The sequence below is a fragment of the Botryllus schlosseri genome, chromosome 5 (assembly GCF_051294905.1).
Source record: "Botryllus schlosseri isolate E-star chromosome 5, Bs_hap1, whole genome shotgun sequence".
NCBI lineage: Eukaryota > Metazoa > Chordata > Ascidiacea > Stolidobranchia > Styelidae > Botryllus > Botryllus schlosseri.
In genome coordinates this window covers 3133951-3152683 of record NC_137240.1, presented here as the reverse complement: position 1 = coordinate 3152683, position 18733 = coordinate 3133951, and the positions used below count along the sequence as shown (strand labels likewise).

The following is an 18733-nucleotide window of genomic DNA, read 5'->3' as shown; positions in this document are numbered from 1 at the left end:
TATAGTGCAACTTTTTGCAACTTTTGTCCATTTTTTCATGCAACTTTTTGCAACATTTTGCAACTTTCTCGATTTTTCATGAAAGTATTTTCGATTTTGGTGAAATACACGGCCAAATTCGACTGAAACACCGGAAATCAGCACCGAAGTAACGCTTTTACTGGTATTTCGGGAGCTGAGCCGGAAAATTGACTTCTTTTGTTTTCGTCAACCTGGGAAGTTGACCTTTTTTTAGTCAACCGAGCAAAATGTGGTCAATATGCAACTTTTCTACGGATTTAACTGCAACAAAAACTTGCCCTAGTGATAACCTATATGATACTTAGCGACTACTCGGGCCACATAATGCCACAATGCCGAAGTATTTATTGACGTTTTAAACGTCGCCAAATGTAGCCTATTAACTAGGGCAATCCAATGATATAATAATCCCATAAAATCTTCCGTCGATATGCTAACAATTCCGACAAGGGCTTGCAAGGGGATATAAGCTTACGCTTTAATGGTCTAGGCCAGACCGGACAATGTATTCGGCGTCTGAGTATTTCTACGTTGATATTGAGCAGAGTATAAAACGAGTTTCCACACTTGATACCGATATTACCCCATTAACTAGTTACATAGCAGTAGTCAACTCCCAAATCGCACGGATTTGGTTTTTATGATACAATAAACACATGAAATCAAGATTGAGCCCGTACGCCCGCTAGATTTTTTACTTCAGACATTGATCACTCGCTGACTACCTACATGCAGTGTATTTCGCTCTTGATGTCGTGTGATTGCGGGTCAAGCTCACAGCAGATAGTCACTAAATATTCGATCAAATTTTTGTAACAAAACAAGTAAAATTTTAAAGATTGTCAAGGTGCATGTTCGTTTAGTGTTGATTTTTTATGCTGCCAGCGTCATGCATATAGTGGCCTGCAGTTGAAATGCAAGAAATTTCAACCGAAGATGTTATAATGAAGTGGACATTGGTAATATATGGAAAAGGTTCACAGTGCAGAACCTACCAAGGTTCGTTTGTGAACGTGAAACACACACAGAACGCGAGCGTGAACCTCAAGTTCACACCATTCCTAGGTCCGCAACGGTCCAAAGGGTGTCCGTGAAGACAAAAAGGTTGAGGGCCGCTAGTATAGAGGCTAATAATTAGTACTGTGATTGCGCCGTTTAGTTAGTTGCCTTATACAGCGAAAAACTAGTGGTGTTATGCCGTCTCTTCTGCAATAAACATTTATCGTGTGTCGAAATCGTTTCGTGGCGCAAGAGGGAATACAGACTATATCTTGGCGGAGCAAATCAATCATCCTTTGGCACAAGCGACATGCTTATGAGGATCGCCGCCGTAAAATGAGATTTACTGCTAACCTTGGTTTGACTCAACCCTGTTCTAGAATGAGCCTGGAATCCATAGTCTTGCATAATGCATATACAGTACACAGTGTGCAGAATGTATTGGAAATAAATTATCAAGAACACAATCCTTCAGATCATTCTTATTGATATTGAATCAGGTATGTAGGATACGCACTAGCATCTTTGAAAATAACATACATCGTAGGACCGTTGATATTATCCACTACACTATCGTACAAGTCTATCCCGCTTCTGGCTGGAGGCGTCTTCATGCCACCACTACCTTGTGCAAACGCTCCTGTGATGACATCGGCCAGAAAGATTGTGCGCATGCCATTAGCTCCTGGTCGGGTGTAACCATGAGAGTAACCAGCATTTGTCGCAAAGTATACTCCGTTTCCATACATCGCAGCTAAGAGAGAAGACCGTTTTGTGAACGATTCATAGCGTATAAACAAAACTAAATGAGGTGCACCCACTATGTCAAAATTGCATTGCTGAGCCCGAGTATGTATTAGGAAAGCATGAGGATTCTGCCATAGCTAGACAACTAAAAAATTTTCAGCTTCTCCAAATTAGATTAGAATTAGAATTTTGCAAAATCAAAAAAATTTGACAAAATTTTGGATTAGAAAGAAATCCAACAAAAATCAAGTTCAGTTTATATCAACCTGATAACATATCATTTTCAGGATAACCAATAACTACGGTATATTAAAAATAAAATTAGAGCATAGATACATTCCATAACATTTCGCTCTAATTAGTCTAAATAGAGAACTAGAATTATCTAGTTGCCTAAGTCTGGATTCCACCCTATGATGAAAATTCTCAATTGATATTTACAATAAAACACGTTAAGAGTTGTTTTCTCTCGCGTGATGATTTCAAATGCATGGCACATGCCAGGATACACGCTCACAATTTGTCACAAGTCATTTTGAGTCGCTGCAAATTTTGAGTCGAGTCAAGTCACGCAAATTCTCAACGTGCGAGAAAAGTGATCGAAAATTTTAAGATGAGTCAATTTCAAGTCATTAAATATTTACATTTTGAGTGGTCTGAATTGAATGAGCGGAACTGCGGATGCATACGCATAATTGCACATACCAAACTATTCAAACTCGATACTATTTCATTTCTAAACTACAAAAACGATACGAGTCACCATGGATATTTAGGCAACTTGGTGAGAATAAGGCCAACATGGTATGCTTCGCATATAGTATAAACTATAGGAATATAATTCAGTAGGCTGAGTTTATTGACTGAAAGGCTGTGCTATAAAAGCAGCGCCACACTCATATAAGCGTGGAGAAAAAAAAGTGTTCGAGCGTGTAGCAAAAATTTGTCTTAGTTTTTATACACGCTCCTTGAAAATTGAATCGAAATCACGTGTTATTCCAAAAGTCAATTGCGAGTCAAGACATTCAGAAAACGTACCTCAATTTATGTTTCAGAATACTTCAACATCTCTGAATTATTGTATTGGTGCAAGGGATATATCAGTTTTCATATCTTGACTTTTGCATAACTTCCCAAACTTTGCCTTTATTCAATCGCCGAATTGTTAACCAAGTGTGAGAAACATTGGTAGGGCAACGAATGTAAATACCATAATTTACCATTGGCTCCAGCAAAACTTCTGTCAAAGCCGTTGCTTATAATCTTGTCCGCATTTGTGGTTCCATGAAAAAGTTGTCTTTCAATTTGGGGATTGGTTCCTTGCAACTTCTTCGTTACTTCAGCTTTCTTAGCGGCATATTGCTTGTACAACGTCACACTTTGGATTCTGTCAATCTGAAATAATCGTGGACTAATCAATGGACTTGAATGACAATGTTTTAGTAAATCCAACTATACGGTGCTGCATATGGCACGGATAGGACCCCAAAATTTTCAAGACTGAGCCTAGGTCATTATCCTGCAGAACTTAACCTGAAATATTTAAAGCTTGAGCATAATTTTGATGAGTGGATACATTCAACATCCACCATAAACAAGCTTCAGTTCCATTCGATTTTGTTGAAAGTCTGAGCACGATCGCGTTTGAAGCAGTTGAGCAGTGAGAGTTGATTTCTACGACATCTTCAAGCACCGCCTTCGTGAACATATACCATTGTACAAGCAAGGCTTATTGCTTTGGATGTCTGCTTTCTTTGAACAAGGTATATGTATTTGAACATGGGTTCTTAAAGTATGGGTTGTGACCCAAACATTGGTCGCAAAGGGTATAAATTTGGGTCTCGACCGCACCCGAGCGATCTTTTAATATGTATATAATATTTGCTGAATTTATTGCGACGAAAAATTTCTTCTTTTAGCTCTGCTGTGGATAGTATGTCTCAAGTCACTTGGTTGGGTACTATATTCAAGAAGCGATACAAGTCGCATAGTGTTGCTACAGTAGCGCTTGATCATGACTTGCGCTGATCTTTGTGTTGTAACAATAGGTTTAAGGTTATAATAGGATTTAACTGACATTGGTTTCTCTGGAAAGTTACAACTTGCGCAGTAGGGGTGTTCAAAATCAACTTTTTTTTCCGGATTCCGCGGAATCACTCAACCGATAGAAGCGTAGTTATTGCAGTTGAAAGTTTTGAATTCGCGAAAATAGCATTGATGACGGGAAAACCCAGAATAATGAATGAAATACTCATATAACTTCGCTTCTACGGGTTCGAATTGCGTCAAATTTGTTGTGCATCATTTTTGTAGACAACTCAACAAATTCAGAAAGTTTATAATAATAATAATTGAAAAAAAACTCGATGGCCTCTTCGTCGGCTTCTATTGGTAGGAATTGAGCCAAATTTGATGTGCAGCGCTTTTTAGGCAACTTAACAATTTAATCATTGAATAATACGGGACACGGGTATTTCGGGGCCGATCCTTTCCATGCTAGGACAAATGAAGTCATGAAGTTTTGACCAACATTCGACTGGGAAAAAAGTGGTGCTGGAAAAATCGGCCCTGATAAAACCTTGTCCGAAATGACTGTCGCTGATTGGTCAAAACCTTCAATATTGATTTGTCCAATTGTCGAAATGGTCGGAACCGAATAAACCCGATTGCTATCGAACATTCTTAGAACTGTGTCGCATACACTGCATCTTCATCTATCATCTTTTTCTATATTGTGGCCGTAAAATCCTGGAATACTAACAGTCAAAATGCATTATTTCGATGTGCGATGCCAATAAAATTGAGATTTGGGTCGTGGTAAAAAAGTTAAGAACCACTGTAATGGGAAGAGAACGAAACTGATCTGACTAGTTATTAGATCAAATCAACCAGGTACTTCCTTTTACACAGCCTTGTTAGCTAGGGACTTTCATTCACCAGTATAAATCGGTGATTCCCAAACAGTGTGTCTACACAGATTCCCAAGTGTGCCATGAACATTTTTGGAATTTTGGAAGAACTTGTATAAGACATACATTGTTGAAATCAACTTATATAAGTCTTTAATTTGTTACCTGCTCTTAATGTGTGAACTCGGAAACAAGAAATCATTACTCAAGTGACAAGTGCATTGTTTGGACTTCAGCTTGCAACGACATATTACTTTCCATAAATTGCACTTAACAAATTTAGATGGGTAGTTAATCCATTTAGAAGCAATGAATCAAGTAGTTTTTCTGCAGAAGAAGTATAGCTCATTGATGTACTATATGAATCGACCCGTTTTCAAAAACACTTTATTCACGAAAAAAATTAAAAATTGGACGAGCTTTGGCTGCTTGTTTCCAATTCCAATTCCATAATCTGTGCAAATACCATAAAAAATATGTGTCTATTTGCATCTCTTTGCTATGTGAACATGTTTGGCATCCCCTGCCCTAGTATACCAATTGCGCTGTAACAGTAACAATATTGAATGTATAATGGTATCATGCACCAGTTTTCGCATAAACCTATATAACTGAGGCTTCAATAAGTTGCTTTGCTTACTATGACATTGCTTGGTCGCAATCCAGTATTCTGAATACTCGTGGTGACTTTTTGATATTCTGCAGATCCTGCATTGATACGAACTCGCTTCAGTAGAGTGCCTTTCATATCATCCCAATCAGAAGGGAACGCATCTGCTGTGGAGTTTGAAATTACGTAAGCGGCAAACATATACTCTGTACAACAGGCATATCACACTTCCAGACCAGTAGCTGAATGGCACGATGTCTACTTTGAATATTAGGCTACGCTTATCAGTGCTACCCACTTGAAAGTCGCCTACAGTTGCAGCCACATATTACACCTAAAGGTGCTTAAAATCATATTTATTCATCATCAATATAATTGTTATTAGTTTATTATGAACCAATTCACCATCACACTATATAAAGGGGAGCCATGAAGAAATTACTTTTGCATATATTCTAAGAATGCAGATTTTCCAGAAAAAATAAATCAGGCAAATTTGTATGGGATTGAACCATTTCGACCATTTGAGTCTGAAGTTAGGGTACTCTAGTGCAAAATCTGAATGAATATTAACCCTACTCCCGCGGTCGGCCTCCAGGCCAAATTTTAATGCAACAACCAAAAAGTTCATAAAACGCGAACAACGGGACTTGAACCGACGCCCAATATATCGCCGTGATCAGGAAATAGCAGCCTAACCAACTGAGCTACTCGGAAGGCTCGGGCGAGAGAGGTGACGATGATATTGAAACCAGTCTACGCGATTTCTCAAAAGTGGAAGAGAAATTTGTTTTTCGTTTTCACGTGACGTGATACATAATCCTTCCCATGGTGAATGACCACGTGGTTGTCTTACATATCAATTTCGGCATTCAAACAAGACATTACTGAGCTTGAAATCTTTACGCAACCGTGCGCACCGCGACTGGGAAGTTTTCGTTATAAGCGTTACTCACGGCCGCCGCTGATTACGTCATCGCGATGGAGGCAACGCGCGTGGTAATTCGTGTTTATTTGGCTTTGCCTGGTCCAGTTATATAAGTCCAAATCCATGTTACTGATCTTATAGATACTATTGATCGTACATAACTAACAAAACCTTCAATTTGCAACTGCACAAGGCCATCGGAAGTATATATATTGCCTTGTTTGACACTTCTCATAGGCGCGCGATATCTCTTGTTGCTTCATTTCATATCAATTTGAAACGTGTTCTACACATCGAATGTCCGATACAGGTTCGTCAGTATATGGGCATATGATCACCATCTATTCATTGAAGTCTACAGTAACTTCGTATAACATATAAAACGGATGATTCAACGGTCTGTATGATGTTGTTATTACAGGCGCGAGTACCGTACACTCGCGCCAACTTACACACCCATGTCTGCAGTGTTTAGCACTGGCGTCGCGTAACTTATATAAGACCAACCTTTGTGATACTGATCTTGTTGAAGTGTTATGGACTGTATCTAACTGTGTGTGTGACGTTCAACTGTATAAGACAATCGTAAGTGAATGTATATGGTCATATGCATCAATGCTCATACGTGCGCGGCATTTTTCACGTAACAGAATATTGCTTTATTTCCCATCAATTTGAAGCGTGTTCTATCCAACTAATTCCCGATATTATGGTTGCAATGAGCTCTTGCGATGAACAACTACTCTAAAACGAAAACTGTGTCTGCTTACGACGTGTAGAACGGAAGATATAAGGAATTATAAGATTAGCGTTCATTCAGGCGAACTGAGCTACACATTGTATTTTGCGGGAAACGTTTTTCTGTATTCAACCTGCATTTTGAACAGGTTATGCCATAAGGCAATGGGTTATATATAGCTGGTCGTATGCGTATCGACAATCACTATTTATAGACGATCATTGTAACCGTTTACGACCCCTACAACGCAAGATGTCGTTAATTGATTGAAGCGTGTTTATGAAAATCTGTGCATGGATCCTCTAGGATCCATCCGCGGCGAAAGGGTTAAAAGCAGTGGGACTAATGAAATTGCATATTTTTAGCAATGCAGCTTGCTGATTACATAAAAAGCATGACTGGTTTCAGTGGGTTTCATTCATTTCTGTGGAGTCCAATATTCCCAAAAACTCAAAGCTCCATGTCCAACGATATGCTATTTTTCTGAAGTGGGTGTTGCAATCTATAACTTGTTATCAATCACAGTATGTCATTTCCTACTTTACAAAACCAAACCAATAATAAACTCTCCACATTATTAATATGCTCAAAACTATAAGCGTGCTGTTGTCATGATGCGTGAGGTGAAAACATACCGAAATTCTACAGTTGAAGTGTTTAGATGTCCCAACTCATCGAATTGTGTTAGGCAAAGAGAGACTTAATTGCAATAAAACGCCACTGTTCTGGGCTAGAATTTTGGGTCCAGCAGGCTTCTATAGTGTGTGAAAGTTATCTAAGCTCCTTATCTAGCAAGAGAGCATCAAGGAACACCAAAATGATCAACATTAACTCTGTCAATTGTTAGTTTGGCAGTTAAATCAATGATACCATGGCGGATGGTTGATTAATTGACAGCAACAAGCATGATTCATGTTTTATAGTTATAAGTTAGGATGCCTCCAATAAAATAAATCCGTTGATTACCTTGTTGTGCACCCTGTTCTTTTGGTTTACGTCGAATCTTTGGTGGATTCGGTCCGTTTGCGTCGGCGCCGAGGGTAGATAGATCATACGTTTGTGGAGCTATCTTGTTGTATTGAAATTCCCAAACTTGAACTTCAGTCAGGATTCCATTCTTTTTTTCCTGAATATTCAAAAACAGAAATGAATTGTGCTGCTTACATGAAACATCTTGAATGATGAAAGCAACCGAAAAAGATGTATCAAAAGAACTTTGAAGGCCCAAATACCTGTTCTGGAAACAGCCTCACATATAATATACTGGGTCCCGAAAACCAATACTAAGTGTAACGTAGCAAAAAAGGTACGGGCTAACAATGTGGACAAAATACCCACGACTTACCTGATACGCCTTTTCCAAGCCATGCGCGGCCCTGGCTGGAAGTTCAACCCACACTCCGTTCGAGGCTTGCTTCTCCCAAGCTATGTATTGAACAAATGTTTCTGCTTCACTGAGCTCGCGTAACACATTTCGTATTGCGTCACATGCCTTCATCACATTCTTTGTTAGTCCAATCAGTATCAGGTGCTTCAGATATCTATATTAAATTCATAGTTTTGACAGAAATCATATATATTTTTATCGTGTTAGAGCATTTACGAAGCGGCAATAACGTTACTTGCCAAGTAATACAACCTGAGTGGTATTTACCTTCCAGTTCTCAATATTGCTTAACTTCCTTTATGAGTAGCATGTCATTAGTTACCATCAAAAAGCGAAGGAGCACATAACGCTGGATTTGCTTTGCAAGGCATTTTGAACTTCAGATGGATAGGCCCATGTTTGAATTCTGTACTAGAGGCTTGTGCCATGATTGTGTAGAAATAGCAATGAAATACTCACTTCCCGGATTTATATTCAATTTTGACATCATTTTTCTTTTCAATCTGTTCGATTTCAAAATTTTCCATGGCGGTCAGGCGATCTAGGGCCGGATCTTCTATAGTTTCCCGGTGCATCATTTTTTTTGTTTCATTTTCGATACATCTCAGAGTCTAGAAAAAACATGCATAGTAGCTGACTTATATGTTGAATCGTGATACTGTTTTAGGTACAGAATTTTAATATACTATTGAATTCAAATTGAAATAAGGTGCGATTAAATAATGTATGACAAAAAATTTAGAATGGCATCATTCATCCGTAACTTCATCTTTTCAAAGTACTGCAACACTATGGAAAGACAGGGAGATGTTGTAGATCTACACATCAAAAAGCTACTGCAGTCCACCATATAAATAAAATATATAGATAGAAGTTTAGATCTAACAGACTCAAACAGTTAATTTATCATCAATTATAGTTTGGATATTATTTTCCACTGTTGAAGACTGTAAACCTCAATTGGTCGTGTCGCAGCATACAAAGTAGTATTAGTAATACAAAGCCACGAGCGCTAGTGAAAATGACATATCTTAGCCCATAGCATTGCCATAAAATGTGCTGAAATAGCTATGGTAGAAAGAATACCAAACTATCTTTAATGTGGTGTAGAACTGTTATGACGGGTGAGACTAAAATACTTAAGGTGCAATTGCATTATCAATTAATAGCAATACAGTTACATTGCGCTGTTAATCGCACTCTCAAAAATCCAGCATAGTCATCCGAAAACATATCGATGGCCTAGAATCCAATTACATTATGTTGAACCCTAAAACATCCCTAAAATACCATACTACATCACAAGATAGAAAATGCCACTCAGATGTATTATAACAGATTATAAGCTTCAAAGTTTCAGAAGTTAGATGGATTTTTGATATCATCAAGATTTGTGAAACGCTATTTTCCAGGACATTGGCTAAGTTGGATGCCTAACATTAACATTTATGCACATGATGAACTCCTACGTTATTTGAATTGAAAAGATCAACTTCAAAGATATAAAGTAATAAACAGAAAGCATTCAATATCAACAAAAACGATTTATCGACACATTTTGACATAACTTCTCGTTCACCATGTTACCTGGTTAATGTCCGGCATACTTCCAGCATATAAATACAGATCGAGAGTTTCTACTTGCTGATCATTCGCAGACGTTCCGGAAAAGGAAAACAGGCTTTTCACACCTAAAACGACGTACATTTTGAAAAAAATTGATTTTATACTTTCATGGAAATATAATAATTTATCAATTAATTCAATTTTGAAATTGTATTACGAACTTTTACTGATATTCACTGAGTAAATAATTGGAATGAGTATGGAGCTCGAATCCACCACAGGTTATTACATCAAAATATTACATCTGGTCATATCTGTTGCCCAATACACTATGACAGCCTAGTATATCATACCGATTAAAATATACACCGACCGGACAGCCATATCTGCACATGATTCCATTCGCAATTCTCTAAACACATAGTTTTATACTGCACACGTACACTCCTAATCATAAACGGATTGCTTTACCGTCAACTAATTTCTGCAGTATAGTTTTATGTGTGGCTTGATCGCTCAGTATCGCTTCCTGAAAGTGTCGTAGCATCTTCGGATCGAATATGACGATGTGCACGATATTGAGTGTGCTTGTTCTTGGGTTCAATTTCACAAATGCTTCAATGGCCGCTCGCATCATCAGCCCCACAGTACCGCTGTCCATACTGAGTTTACCTGAAAAAGCAAAGGGAGACATTAGATGCAAGATATAAACTTGAAATATACCCCCATTAGATTCACTATCCAGATAATAAATATATGGATCTGGGTTGTAATGACTCAAGTCGCAATTCTTGATGACTCGACTTGTACTCGAGTCATTGCGCAAGACTCCACCAAGTCATATGACTGGAGACGACCAAGACAGGCACTTCATTGTAACTCCGAAGAATTCCAAGGTTACAATACTATTCGTATTTCGTCTTTCAGCACTGGTAGCTTACTTGAAAAAACAATATGAAAGATGAAGAAAGTTAAAATACGTGCATTTTATGCCACTATAACTTGATATTTTTTCAGCCGTGCCTATTTCATTGCAGTTTGTATCAACGCTGTGGGTTGATCGCAATTTCACAGACATGTTATTCTCACTAACGTACGTAGTTATGTACGGCTTGTTTCCTATGATTCGATACGACCAGTAGAGGGTTTTAAGGCAGCAGAAAATAGTACAAAAGCTGTAATTTTCATATAATTTAGGCACTGAAAAAATCATGTCTCACTATATTTGACTCAATCATTAGAATTAATACTCAATTCGGGTTCGATTACTTGAATCCAGTGTTGGGATGACTCGAGTCACCTTTTTCGTATGACTTGACTTGACTCGAGTCACTCTGCTAAAATGACTTGACTTGACCTGACTCGGCGTATCAGAAATGCCGATTGACTCGTGACTCGGAGCAAAATTCACGAGTCAATTTCAAGTCATCAAGTAATCGGTGTCGATAAATATCACTGTATCTTGCATATGTTCGGATTGTTCGCGAAACGCTGGTGTAACCCGTGAGAGCAACCAATCATTCCATGATCGTGCCTTTTACTGCGAGCCTCCATCATTCTCTCACAAATAAATTGACCACAAACGAAGTGAACGAAGCTTACAGCTTGCGTTGTCGTAAACCGTAAACTAGTATTGTAAAGTAATTTAATTGCATCTATTTCTGATCTCTGTTCTTACCTTGAAAAAACCTGTTGTTTTATTGAAATGGAATTTGAATATAGTTTATATAGTCCTCGACCATTGCCGCAGGGTCGAATTGTATCATATCAATTTGTAAATGGGTAATGCATTGAATCTTATCAATTCGTTTCTCTATCCTCTATTTTGGCTGGTAACTATAAACTGAGGCTATGCAATTACTTTCGTAGTTTAGCAGTTCTACGTACACTAGGGTTGTCCAGAATTTGGAAAATCTCAAAATTTATGCGTATCCATGTCTCATTTTATAGATTATAGATAAAAAACGTCAATGGACCTGCAATAAGCTCACAGGAAAGTCGTTAACATTTGTCTAAATGCGTTTGAAAATAGCTGCCGTAGAGTGGGCGTGTCAGCGACCATAGAACGGCAAGCAGACTAGTAATCACGAAATCACGGCGCTTGATTGGCTAATCTGCTATGCTTCAATGATCACAAAGGTGGCGGCTTGGTGATCAGCTGGTCAAGGAGTCGGCTAACGGCGGTGATTCTGTAAGCGCATTGCAGGTTGGTCCGCAGATAATGATTTAAGATTAATTCAGAACATGTTGAGTGACGAAATACATGATGAACAAAGAACAGCTGCTTCACAAAAACTTTAAATACATGACTTGATGGCTTATAGTGAAGGCAACCGTTGTAGCCTGTATGCCTTGTTTTCATCGAGGGAAAGCACAAAAACACGAGAAGAAATATTGCAAAGGCGCTTATGCAAGTGGCGAACGAACTTCTAGTTTCAGAGGGGATGTACCATGATTGAATACAAATATAAGGCTTGACATTGGCACTACTGTGTCTGATCTTATCTTGTCGTGGTAGCCTATATAATTGAACCCTTAAAAGCTGTACCGGCTGGATGAATCAGCCATTTATGCTTGGCACTTGTCACATTCTTACAGCATAATGAATCATACCCGCGAGTGCTGTCAAAGTCCTTAATGATGCCCCGGAAAAATTATAAAGGCAAGCATTGACTATGCTGGTAGGGCCAGCAAAAAGACTGTTCGCTTGCATAGTTTAGCATGTCCATAATGAATCTTAGATCATTACCGGCTGCATCGCGAGGAATGCTTGAATCAAACCAGACATGGACATAAAAAAGAATGTATTGAGGCTGCGCGGTAGTTAAATTTCTTCAGAGTCCCAATGTAAGCTACCTGGTCGGCCCACATATCTTCTGAGCATAAAGGATTGTGTCCAGAATCCATCTCACATGGTGTGCTGCATCAGTGTGGTGATAACTAATATACCTTACCAGCACTGCACCCAGAAAAGCAGGACCACTTGGCGTACTCTCAATTATATCAGATAGGTATTTCTGGGATCTATAAGTTCACAAGCATTCGCTATTTCACCTCTGTCATGCCTGCAAGTGGGTATTGTTGTTCTGAACCTATCGTTATCTAGTTTTAACACTAAAAATTCAATGACCAAGTGTCTCACTTTATTATTTAATCACCAACGTACAATGCGCTTACAGAATCATCATTGCCGTTAGCGTACTTCTTGAACTAGTAGAAGCACATAACCAGCAAGCCGCCGTGGTCGTGATCATTCAAGCATAGCTGATTAACCAATCAAGAGCCGTGATTTCGTGATTACTAGTCTTCTCGCCGTTCTATGGTCGCTAACACGCCCACTGTATGGCAGCTATTTTCAAACGCATTTAGACAAATGCTAACGACTTTCCTGTGAGCATATTGCAGGTTCATTGACGTTTTTTATCAATAATCTACAGAATGAGACATGGATACGCATATTTTTTGAGATTTTCCAAATTTTGGACAACCCTAACGTACACGTGAGCGGTACAGCGCCTTCTTGCGTGTATATTTAACTCTATGTTCGTTCATCGGCTCTAAATCAATGACCACTCAATCTGTATTTCAGACAGCTAGCAAAATGCAATGACGTAATCATGCCTCATACTTCGAAAAGGCAACTAGAATTGAATTGAGACTTGACTTGACTCGACTTGACTCGAGTCACCTCCTAAAATCGAGTGACTTGACTTGACTCGAGTCAAAATGTGCAATGACTCGTGACTCGAAGGTAGTGACTTGATCCCAACACTGCTTGTTTCACTGTGCTCAGCGCTACCAATAACCCCACAAACCTGTGCCAAGAGCCGGAATCGCGACGGACGAAAAACCTTTTGCGTCGGCAAGTTGCAACAAATTGACAATCTTCTTTTGCAAGTCTTCCTTCCCGTTGGGAGTCACCATGTGAATGATGTTTTTGCACTGCAGCTTTCCGCCAGAAGTGACTGCGAAATCTCCACTTTTGTCGTCAATCTCATCTTGAATACTGTCGCCACCTTCTTGTAGGATTTTCGTCGACACCAAGCCTGACCAGAGTCAAAAGTAGAATAAATTGTGTATGATATGTACGACGCTTAAATAAAGATGAGTGCACAGTCAGATTGATATCGATGGTGAAATCTGATGTGCAATCGCCTGCCCTGATCTCATTCCACTAAGTTTCTAGATTGCACGATCGGGCAGAAAACGCATTCTTCGAGAATCTGCAACGTGCATTGATCGGTTTGTTTGGCAGTTCAACTAATCTAGTGCTTCTCAGCCGGTGGGTTGCTACGGTTTTCTAAATGTTACAGTTTCCAATTCAATATGCCAAACACCTTATCTTTTCAAAATTAGACGAACAAATACAAAATTCTCATCCTTTAAATTGAACTGTTTTTGAGCCCGCAGGCCACGTCTCCGTCCTCGCAATAGTTCATGAACCAGATTTACAATTACAGCAGAATTTGCGAGAACTTGAATTTTAAGATGTTTCACAACAAATATAGATAGCAAGATATGTTTTAAATCTAACTGACGAGAAAACGTGTTTCTGATAACAAAATCATTCTACTAATGTTTTAAAGAAAATATTCGTACCTTGCGTCACACAAATAATACAATGTTGCCTTGTAGGACATTACAACATTTCACAAACTTAATTGCTAGCAATATATATCTGCCCAATGTCCACATAAATTCTGATTACGATCGCTATGTATCACAAGATAATGTAGTAATAACAAACTGGATGATGTTTGGGTCCAACCCAGGGTTGTACTGACTCGGGTCGCAATTTTTCAGTGACTCGACTAGACTCGAGTCAAAACTTTAAAAGTAAGACTGACTCGGGACTTGGCACCTTGTGACTTGGTTACAAGTCCATGCTAGACTCACCTTGTGAAAGATCAAAGCTCGCATTTGTGCTGTTGACGATAGCGTCACAACTTTGCTTCGTCAAATCTCCTTGTATCACTGATACCGTCAACGGGCCGTGAACAGCTGACTGCGGCAGGGCAGCGTTGCTTGTAGGGGCAGGTACATTTTGAGGTACATTCACAGAACCGGTAAACTCCACTTGGAATGCCTGTAAATTGTTAAAAGGAATATTCAATTACTTGCAAAAACTCTATCTGCAAAATGACGTACAATGAACTACATGATGGCCAAGAAGTAGTGTGAACTTGTATGCCACCCTGGTTTAATGGTTAGAATAAGACAATTGTTGTGTGTTTGGTGTTATTTTTCCGTGCTCACGACAACATCTAGATAATAATAGCTGTCAAAATTGTAGCGTTAGGTCAAAAAATGTCAAAACTGTTTACCAAGTCAAAAAATTTTTGACCCCTGAATTTCGATCGTATCGTAGATTTTCTACTGACGGTGAAATTGTCATTTGATATTTTACAGCTTGTAGCTTGCTTCATAGGCCTATCGTTGTAGAAGGCCCATTGCCTGCCCATTGTGAATCATATACGGTCAAATGAAACAAATAGGTTGACATGGTGTTATGTTCAACATACCGCAATATCCTAACTGAAGCAAGACTGTGTGGGCATTGCTTCCTATATCAAGAAGTACACGATGAAAAATTGTGATGTAGGACACCATTGTCAGAATGAAGCAACACGGTTTGTTACCAGCAGTGTACGCACAACTTCAGTGTTGTCAGTCAACAACTGCTGCTGTTGAACGTTCTTTCTCCATTCTTGGCAAGCTACTTAGTAAGGACAGACGCTTTCTACCCGAGAATGTAGGAAAGTATCTTTCATTGTACTACAAATTATTTAATTATTTCAATCATAATACGGTATGTATCTACCGGAATTCTTCGTAGCGCCAGATTTCGTTAAAATACAGTTTTTTTCAAGTAAAAATTGTCAGTTTTCAAGTCAAAAACGTTTATTAAGGAGAAACTCCTTCATAAGGACGGACAGGTCCAACCAGAAATGAAGATAAGTGGTACAATTTTAACATTATGTGCGAAAACACCTAATTTGCATATGTGAGGTCAAAATTTGGTCAATATTAAGTAAAAATCGACCTACTAATTAGACTAAATGGAGCGAAATGCAAGTAATCTCATTCTAATCTAATTTGTGAAATGTTTCCATGCTCTTATTTTGATTTTCAATCTAAAGTCTGGTTTTCCTGAAAATGACACAGTGTATAGTGTGAAACGAGCCAGCCTTTCTGCACAGACATTTGTCAGTCTCATGCTTAATTACTTATAAGAATGAATTCTAATCTCATTTGAAAAAGCTGAATATTTTCTAATTGTTCAAGTTTTCACTAAACATTCCACTAACATTGATAGCAGCCGGGTTGGAAGAATGCAGTACGATCAAGACACTTGTAATATAGTTGAATTTGAATCGACCGAGGGCGTCTTTCATCCACTTTGCGACATGCTGAGGAGGAAAACTGAATCCTCCGGTTCCAATAGCAGGAAACGCAATCGATCTGCAGACGTTAATTTCACTCGTATAGAAGTACAGGTATTAAATTTAACACATTAACCAGATTATCTAAAAAGAATTGAACTATAATAATCAGTTGTAACAGATAAATATTTTCCTGATCTTATACGCCACAATTAGAACAGCTATCAATGTCTATTAGGGTTGTTAAAAATGAAATTTTTCTGGATTCCGGTGATTCACTGAGTAAATTGTTAGGTGGCCTAAAAAACACTGCTTACCAAATTTGACTCGATTCCATCTGATAGATGTGAACGTACAGAAGTTTGAAAATTTGGAATCTATTGTAAAAGAATTTTACTGTTTATTATACTAAATTCAAAATTTTCAAACTCCTGTGCGTTCAATTCACATATCTACCATTTTACCTAACAATTTAACCAGTGAATCCTCCGGATCAGGAAAAAAACTTATTTTTGAATGACTCCAATGTCTATATATCGTCGCTGTGAAAACAGAGTAGTTTATGTTCATTTTTGGCATTGTGAGAAAACCAAGGTTTTGTAAAATTCTCATTTTCTTTCAGCCATATCTTGACCGTGGTTATGTTTCCCACATGGTTTCAAACACTATCAGCGTCGCCAAAATATAGCTGAAAGAAAATGAACAGGGCCTATTTTACAAAAGCTAAAATGCCAGAAATTAACATAAGCTACCCCACAGCGACGATATACATGTAATGTATTCTTGCATAGATAATTCAAATCATATTTATCCAATACAGTATGAAGATCATAACAGGAGATATTCAGGGCTGGTAATGACTCGAGACTCAGACAGCCAAGACATACATATCGTTGTGACTTCGAAGTAAGCTTCCACGTGATTGGTATTTCGTGTATCAGTACCAATATTTGAAAAATAGCGCCGGAAACTGTGTGCGAGAAAATTTACTATATTATGAACACGAGGCATTCAATATCAACCAAACAGAGTTGTAAAAAGTGAGTTGAACAGGACTTGAGCTCGAAAATGAACAGTGATCACAATGACTTGGACTCGAGTCGCGAAACTGCGACTCGGACTCGAACTTTTGAAGCCTGACTTGGTGATCAATTGAAAATGACTCGAGTCAAAACTATAAAAGTGTAATAGACTTGCGACTCGCGACCTTGTGACTTGGTTACAACCCTGGAAATATTGCACGGTATTATGAGTAACAGTACAGAAATTCAACTCACTGCATGCGGCTACTTTCCGCCATGTCCAGACATTTTTTCACCAATCTCTTCACCATATTTTCCGAAGACTTGTCAAAGTTGCGGACCAGCCCATGGTAAACCTCCTGACACGTCAGAGACCCGGCGCTTGTTTTAAAGACGTGCCCTGCACTGTATTTACCACGGTGCTGGGCGCATTCATTCTGAAAAATCGAGGAACAGAGAGCTGGTGATTGGGAGGCTTTGTTAACTATCAAATGCTGTCGAAATAATGCCTAATATTAGGCCAAAAAGGATTAACTTTTCATGCAATCGACTTAAATGATATATTCATATTGAAATACACGTAAATATTTTCGGCTGACACTCGTCAGTGGTAATCGTCTGTAACTAGTAGAGATTTCAAAAGAACATTGTATATCAACAATGGTATCACAATATATGACGTCAACGGGATGAAATTTCGGATGATCGAGGCTAAGAGATCGGTTAAGCTCAATGTACTATTTTTAGACCGTACACTCCGTGCACAGATATTCATATTTTATGATACGATTGTTGATATACAATGTTCTTTCCAATTCTCTACTAGTTGCAGACGATTACCCCTGACGAGTGTCAGCTGAAAATATTCGTGTTTATTTCAATATCAATATATTATTCAATTGATTACTGAAGTTCTCTACCTCCAAGAGTCTCTACAATTGTATAGTAAGATGGTTGGTGATTTTGGTGTGATCAAATGTACATCTGATTTTGGAATCTAATCAATAACTTTCAACACTTGGGTGGGGAGTTTTAAGGCATCGACATCAAGTTAGGGTTAGATTGGACATGAATTTTCTTGATCTAGTCGCCAAACTACGGTACAACAGAGCTGGTTCATGACAATATGGATTAGAAAGAGTTGATTCTTCGAAAGAGTTTATCGTGAAATTCTAAAATGCGGTCTTTTAAAAGTTCACCTCACATTCATTAACTCTTTGAACCGAGCAAACATTTTTAGGGTGAAGATCACAAAGTTGGATCGATCAACAGTTCTTGATCGGACGATTAGCAGTCTCCCAGATCAGCTAACTTTATGATCTCCGCCCTTACAGACTTATATTTCCTACTTATACTTCAGGTAGTCAAGATCTGAATTTCTAGTCGAGTTAAACTTGACAGCAACACAGCATGCAGTTTTCT

General features: G+C 38.5%; 1 protein-coding gene across 1 annotated transcript in view; it reads right to left on the bottom strand.

Moving 5' to 3' along the window:
* Positions 1–18733, bottom strand: part of LOC145438653 (protein mono-ADP-ribosyltransferase PARP14-like) — a 362844-nt gene that overhangs the window by 81592 nt on the left and 262519 nt on the right. The window contains exons 27-29 of the mRNA XM_080316005.1: positions 17567–17748; positions 16215–16368; positions 14803–14992 (exon numbers count right to left, since the gene is read on the bottom strand). Of these exons, the coding sequence (XP_080172131.1) occupies positions 14803–14992; positions 16215–16368; positions 17567–17748 (526 nt within the window). The remainder of the gene's footprint in view (positions 1–14802; positions 14993–16214; positions 16369–17566; positions 17749–18733) is intronic.